The sequence below is a fragment of the Macrobrachium nipponense genome, chromosome 16 (assembly GCF_015104395.2).
Source record: "Macrobrachium nipponense isolate FS-2020 chromosome 16, ASM1510439v2, whole genome shotgun sequence".
In the NCBI taxonomy this organism is placed as follows: domain Eukaryota; kingdom Metazoa; phylum Arthropoda; class Malacostraca; order Decapoda; family Palaemonidae; genus Macrobrachium; species Macrobrachium nipponense.
In genome coordinates, this window is record NC_087209.1 from 13,955,443 (window position 1) to 13,963,218 (window position 7,776).

The 7,776-nt window shown below is 45.2% G+C and overlaps 1 protein-coding gene across 1 annotated transcript; it reads right to left on the reverse strand.

Moving 5' to 3' along the window:
* Positions 1-437: 437 nt before the first annotated feature.
* On the reverse strand, positions 438-980 carry LOC135195271 (putative uncharacterized protein DDB_G0285119). Its single transcript, XM_064221530.1, has one exon. The coding sequence runs from the start codon at positions 978-980 to the stop codon at positions 438-440; it is 543 nt and encodes a 180-aa protein (XP_064077600.1).
* Between the last annotated feature and the right edge of the window lie 6,796 nt (positions 981-7,776).

Consider the following 7,776-nt stretch of genomic DNA (forward strand, 5'->3'; position numbering starts at 1 on the left):
AGTTTATGTTTCTTATTTTTCCGTTCGAGGAATTGTTGTTTTATTAGGGTGATCAGCCCTCTATTTGAATCTGTATGTGGAGTTTTATAAAACTGTGTATCCTTTGAATGTGAAGTTTGTTGTTTTCCTAATTAGTGTTTCTGCAAGCAGGATGACGTCGTGTCTTTCTGAGAGTTACTGCTGATTGGAGTATCTAGCTATATTTTTCTTTTTGTGTTGGCACTGTTTATGTTCCATTGTAATATTTTTAGACTGGTGTATGATGAAATGTCTTCAGTGTTTTGGGGGCGTGTTTTGGTGTTGATTGTGTTTCTTCCATCTTAATAAGGTGTCAGTGCTACAATCGTTTTCTGAGGTCAGCTGTTAGGTTTAGGTTTGGAAACAATTGTTGAAAAATTGTCCTCACAATTTTCTCTATTTCCCCTCTAAAGTCGTCTTTACTGAGGCGGTAGGTGGGTTTTTTCTTTCTTGGTGACTGCTCTACGGTGTTGTGCTTGACTTTCGGCACTGGTACTACCGTCACGGGTGGAGGCTGTGGGGGGTGGGGGTGTTGCATGTGATTGGGTGGGGTGGGAAGTAGGGTGTTTTCCGAGTTGATGTGGAGTAGAAGGCATGGGGTTTGAGGCAGGTGTTTGGGCCACCGTGTTGTTTTTGTGTCTTGGTTTTGTGTCTGTCTGGGTCTCTGTGGTATGTGTTCCGTTGTTGGTCTTGTTGTGGTTGTTGTAGTAGGATTGCGTCTCTGATGGTGGGGGGTTTCTGCTGCCTGTATCTGGGTTCTTGGTGTCTGTGTTGCTGTGGTTGTTGTTGCTGTAGTGGAGGTGGGTTGTATTCCGTTGGTTGCTGAGGATGTGATGTTTGTTGTGGGTGTTGTTGTTGTGTGGTTTTGTGTGGTAGGTGTTGTGAGTATGATGTGTGTGTGGGGGTGGTTTGTGTTGCTGTTGCAACGTTCTGGTGGTGGTCTGGGGGTTCTGGCCTTTCATTCGCCAAATCCTCTTAAGTCTTTCCGGACAGCCTTTATGCCAGGCGTGATGCTGCCCTTTACAATTCGGGCATTTTGCTGTCGTCCTCTCTTTCCTTTTGTAACGATCTAAGCACTCTTGTGTTGGGTGTTTGCCGCTACAAATCCCACAAATGTGTTTGTATCCACATTCACGTTGATGGTGTCCAAATCTTTGACACCTAAAGCACCTTAGTGGTTCAGGGGTGAATTCTTCAGTGGGGAAGATTCCCCATATTGGTATGTTCACTTCAGCAGGCCTTTCCCCTTGGAAAGTCACAAGAACCTTTCTTGTTGGTTCTCCTGCTTTGTTTGTGCACCGGGTGGCGTCTAACACAAAGGAGAGGTCTTTTATGGGGTCGATTGGGAGGTTTACTGGGTATTTGCATATGAGTCCTTTCTGTATTCTGTCGTTTGGGTCCAGTGCCTTGCAATGTCCGTCCTTCTTGAGTACTTCTTCGGCATGTTTGTCTTTAGGTATCAGAATGAATTGTCCTGTCCGGGTTGGTCGTGCCTGGAAAACGATGTCCTTGTGTCTGTCTTCAATGGCTTTTATTGTGGTGTAGGCTGTTTCTCCAGGTTTTTGTATTGGTTTGAATCTCAGTCGTGGGAATTCGTGTCTGATTGCAAGTTAAAAGTGTCCGTGTTTTGTGTTGATTTCTTCATGTTTTTCTTACTGCGTACAAGTGTAAAGCCATCATTGTCCTGTGAAAGGTCGTCTTCCGTGTCAGAGCAGTCTAGGGAGAGGAGCTGTTGGTTGGGATGTGCAGGAGAGTTATCAGGGGGAGAGGAAATCCGTGGTCGTTGTGTCACGTGTTCGTCCGAGGGGGAGTTGGTACCTGATCTATTTCGTCTTCTAGTCGGTGTCATGGCTGTGATGGGGGCTGAGGAGTCGTCATGGATGATGTGATCTTGTGATATGATAGAGGTTGAAGGTTCCATGTCTATGAAGTGATATTATGAGGGGTGAGTGAATAAGTGGTTGGTTGTGTTTATGTCGCCTGAAGGGCTTGGATATTTGTTTAAGTTATCTTGGAATCTGGCTTATGGAAGCGCCAGCCTATGGTTTTCTGTGCTACTTGCAATATAGTATTGCGACAGTAGGAAGATTTGTCTCTTTGGTCTTGCTTCTGTTGGAGTTTTTAGACCTCAAGGGCTACCAAACGTTTCACAGAGAGACGGTTAATAAGAGAAAGTTATTTTTGAGAAAAGGAGGAGAGTGATTTTAAGTTTTCAAAATTGCTTATAAGAGTGAGAGAGCTCTCTCAAAATCTTATTCTCCCTTGCTGAGCGCGGCCAACTATAAAGTCGGCAGGGCTAAAATGCAGGGAAAGTCTGCAGCAAGCTGATTGGCTGGTGCTGAGAAGCACAAGCTTGAAAAACCTACAAAGAAGCTTGAAGGTTTTTGTGAGCTTCTGATTGGTCGGTGGCTGCCTGGGGGAGGACTGGGAGGAAGCTGTCGCTTGAAGGTGGGTGCTAGCTTCTGATTTTTTTTTTTTTTCGGGGCTGCCGGTGGGAGGAGTCTGGGAGGAGCCTGCGAGGAAGTGGAGTTCCTAAGAGCAGGTGTGAGCCGAGATGTTGCTACCACGGATGCCGAGCAGCAACTGCAATTCCAGTGGCGAGTCCTTCTCCTTTTATCGTGGTGTTGCGAGCTCTCCAGTACGGTCAGAGCACTTCTCCGGTAGGTCGAGTTTTTATTGGTTCCCGGGAAGGTGACTCATACGGCGGGCGTTGACTAGTCTTGCAGACCTTCTCAGGTAGGGGGTATCACCGGGAGCCTCTTGATTGGCTTCTACCTGCGTGACGTCACCCCTGGTATTATTCTCCTGTCCGGTGTTCGTTCCATGCGCGCTGGTACTTTCGTTAGGGGAGAGGGGTGTGGTCCTCCATCACACACGTCGGTATCAGGAACGCTTCTTGGGTGGTATTGAGGGGAGGCTTTTCTTCGAGGATGAGCAGCGCTTCTAGGAGACGCAGACGTCGTGGGTCAGGTGCTCTCCCGATGATCTTAGTATTCCTGACGATGTCGTCTCTCGTGATGTTTCTGCGGTGTACTGCAAGGGCGTGCTGCCTAATGGCGCCCTCACCTGGCCGTGGCAGGAAATCCTTTTCGACAGGCGCATCGTCGTCATGCCGATGTAAAATCCCAGGGCATCCTTGGGCGGGGCATACGTATCGGTAGACGACGTTGGACTGCTTCAGGGGGTCTCCTGCCGGTGGGGAGGGGTTGTTCTTCATCAGGAGGTCTTTCGTACGCCGATTCTTGTAGTAAATAATGAGGGACACCTCTTTCCTTTTTCCTCCATGGGGCGGACGTGTTCCTCTATTATTTTCTTCATGGCTGCTTCTTCTTCCTTGATTGGTGGTGCATGAAGGCTTTATAGAAAAGTTTGATGTCCTCCGGGGGCGGAACGTTCCTTCTCTCTTCCTCCGTCATGTACCACTTGTCAAGGGCGGCTCGAGTTTCTCGGTTTACGAGTTTGTCGAGTACCCATTGTTAATTAGCATCTGGGATGCTCGGTCGAGTTCAGTGTGTGTCCTGCCACGTCGAACAGTGCGAGAGGGCCCTCCTGACGAAGGCCCTGACGGTGGTGGTCTTGAACCGCGCAGGACACTCGCTATCACCATTCAGGACAAGTCCGAGGTTCGTAGCTTTGGTGTAAACGGTCGTCGCCAACTTCTGATTCGTCTTCGTGACAAGGACGTCGAGGAAGGGGAGCCGATCGGTTGCTGCTGTACTCGACAGTGAAGTTGAGTGCGCTGTTCTGCAGGAACTGCTGCCGAAGGGCTTCTACCTCATCCTCGCAGATCGGCTTGCACGAAGATGTCATCGATGTAGCGTGCGTATGTGCGGGGACATCTATGTTGCGAGAAGACCCTTTCTTCCACTTCTCCCATGTAGAAGTTAGCGAAGAGGACTCCTAAGGGGGACCCCATCGCTACGCCGTCCTTCTGGCGGTACATCTGTCTCGGTGGAACCATGGCGTCCTTAGACGTTGAGTCCCTATTCACCAACGTCCCAGTCGACGAGACGATAGGGATCATCATGGAGCGGGTATATAGGAATCCCGATATGAGACCCCCTAACATCCCAGAAGACTCCTTAAGAACCCTGCTGGATATCTGTACGAAGAGAGCCCTTTCACCACCCACCGAGGACAGATGTACCGCCAGAAGGACGGCGTAGCGATGGGTCCCCCTTAGGAGTCCTCTTCGCTAACTTCTACATGGAGAAGTGGAAGAAAGGGTCTTCTCGCAACATAGATGTCCCGCACATACGCACGCTACATCGATGACATCTTCGTGCAAGCCGACTGTGATGGAGGTGAGTTGAAGCCCTTCGGCAGCAGTTCCTGCAGAAACAGCGCACTCAACTTCACTGTCCGAGTACAGCAGCAACGATCGGCTCCCCTTCCTCGACGTCCTTGTCACGAAGACGAATCAGAAGTTGGCGACGACCGTTTACACCAAAGCTACGAACCTCGGACTTGTCTGAATGTGATAGCGAGTGTCCTGCGCGGTTCAAGACACCACCGTCAGGGCCTTCGTCAGGAGGGCCCTCTCGCACTGTTCGACGTGGCAGGACACACACCTCGAACTCGACCGAGCATCCCAGATGCTAATTAACAATGGGTACTCGAACAACTCGTAAACCGAGAAACTCGAGCCGCCGCTTGACAAGTGGTACATGACGGAGAAGAGAGAAGGAACGTCCGCCCCGGAGGACATCAAACATTTTTCTATAAAAGGGGGGAGCCTTCATGCACCACCAATACAAGGAAGAAGAAGCAGCCATGAAGAAAATAATAGAGGAACACGTCCGCCCCATGGAGGAAGGAAAGAGAGTGTCCCTCATTATTTACTACAAGAATCGGCGTACGAAAGACCTCCTGATGAAGAACAACCCCTCCCCACCGGCAGGAGACCCCTGAAGCAGTCCAACGTCGTCTACCGATACGTATGCCCCGCCAAGGATGCCCTGGGATTTACATCGGCATGACGACGATGCGCCTGTCGAAAAGGATTTCCTGCCACGCCCAGGAGGTGGGCGCCATTAGGCAGCACGCCCTTGCAGTACACCGCAGAAACATCACGAGAGACGACATCGTCAGGAATACTAAGATCATCGGGAGAGCACCTGACCCACGACGTCTGCGTCTCCTAGAAGCGCTGCTCATCCTAGAAGAAAAGCCTCCCCTCAATACCACCCAAGAAGCGTTCCTGATACCGACGTGTGTGAGGAGGACCACACCCTCTCCCCTAACGAAAGTACCAGCGCGCATGGAACGAACACCGGACAGGAGAATAATACCAGGGGTGACGTCACGCAGGTAGAAGCCAATCAAGAGGCTCCCGGTGATACCCCCTACCTGAGAAGGTCTGCAAGACTAGTCAACGCCCGCCGTATGAGTCACCTTCCCGGGAACCAATAAAAACTCGACCTACCGGAGAAGTGCTCTGACCGTACTGGAGAGCTCGCAACACCACGATAAAAGGAGAAGGACTCGCCACTGGAATTCAGTCCCTCAGCAGTTATCGCTTGATAATGTCCTGTCGATCAGGAGAAAGGAAAGTCGCGTTAGAGAGAGAGAGAGAGAGAGAGAGAGAGAGAGAGAGAGAGAATTGTATAAGCAATAATAAATCAAATGACTCAACCGAATTTTACCATGCCCTTTGGTGCGTTGCTCGCCAGTCTAAGCAACAACGAGAAAGCCGTCATCAGAAAGATAGAGAAGACTCTTTATAAGATTAATAGTGCTGAAGCAGCAGTTATTTTTAACAAAATAATAATAATAATAATAATAATAATAATAATAATAACAGTATAATTAAATGTGATTATGAATAAGCAGTCAGAGAGAGAAAGAAAACGAGAGAGAGAGGGGACACGTGACGGTCACTTGTTTCAGTTGAAACTTGAACCTAGTGACGTCACATTAGCAACGGCTATCCGAGCCGAAAGCTGGGCGCGGGTTGACCTCTATGGCCCTGGGCCGTATTTATCAAAGCTCGCAAATCCTTAAGAGTACTCGTAATTTCGTAAATCATTAAAAACACTCTTAAAGTTATGAAAATTCTTAAGAGAATTTACGAAGCCTCTTACGCGCTATGAGTACTCATATCTCAGCCGAGATTTAAGAGTGGTGGAGGGGTCTCCTAAGTACTTAAAAGTTCCTCATAGCGGTAGTCACAGACTGTAAACATGGCAGACGAAAAAGAACACCACGTTCGCCGCCCGAGGAATTTTCGTCCAGACTGCATATATTCGATGTGTATGAGACAGTGAGTTTAAAAAAAAGATATAGAGTTGATCAAAGTGGCCTAATGTATGTGACTGACTTGATCAGAGAGGCGATTGCCAACCGCACAGAGAGGTTATCTGCGGTTTCTAACATATCAGTCTCTCTCTCTCTCAAAATTAATGGATTAATTAATTTGATTCATCGTATATTGGCGCAGGATTAGACACGAAGGGTCAAGAATGGAATGAAAATGCAAATCCTTTAGAGCTTTTTTGGTTAGTAGCGAGAGAGGAGCACTAGGCCTATAGTACTAGTGGCTTCAACTCTTTCATGTCTCATCTATTTGTGTGGTGTATATTATATATATATATATATAGATATATATATATATATATATATATATATATATATATAATTTCTCGCCATCTATATCTATCTAATCTATCTATCTCTATCTATCTATCTATCTCTATCTATCTCTCTCTATCTATCTATCTCTATCTCTCTCTGTCTCTATCTATCTCTATCTATCTATCTAGCTATCTATCTCTCTATCTATCTATCTATCTATCTATCTATCTATATCTATCTATCTATCTCTATCTATCTCTCTCTACCTATCTATCTACTCTATCGCTATATTTATCTCTATCTCTATCTATCTCTCTATCTCTATATCTATCTCTCTATCTCTATCTATCTATCTATCTCTATCTATCTATCTATCTATATCTATATCTATATCTATCTATATCTATCTCTATATCTATCTATCTCTATCTATCTATCTCTATCTCTCTCTATCTCTATCTATCTATCTATGTATCTCTATCTATCTCTATTTTTGAATTCAACAATAATATACAGATCACAAGGTTAATATCATAATTTATGAATATATTGAATTTTTAAAATACTTTTTTTTAGTAAAATAATGGTGAAAATCGTATATTCATGGATTGTAGTCCTATATTTTCCGCTATTGTTAGCGAGATCTTCGCTTAAAAGTTTCTCTTAAACATACGTTTTTCATAGCTAAGAGATTTCTCTCAGAGCGTGATAAAACACTCTTAGAAGTTCCTCTTAACTATGAGTGATTGAGTGACTTAAGAGAGAATATTTAGGAGATGGTCATAGGAGCTATGATAAATACCGGCCCAGGAGTATTACAACAACAACAACAAACAATAATAATAATAATAATAATAATAATAATATTGCTATAATTATTATTATTCTTTTACTCTTGATACTATTATTACTATTATTGTTATTATTATAATTATACTCCTTATATTATTATTATTATTGTTTTTATGATTATGGTTATCATTATTATCATTATTATCATAATTTCCATTCATTTGTCTAAGACAGCAGAAAAATTGCTCTAAACAATTTTGGTTCAATCTGTAGGTCAGCAAGCAGGTTACTTAACATTCGGTACAGCTTAGAGAGGGATTTTGAAGAAAGTATTATCCCTTTCTGAAACTGATACAAGAAAATTCTTTCCACAAACTCTCATTTCATTTGCAG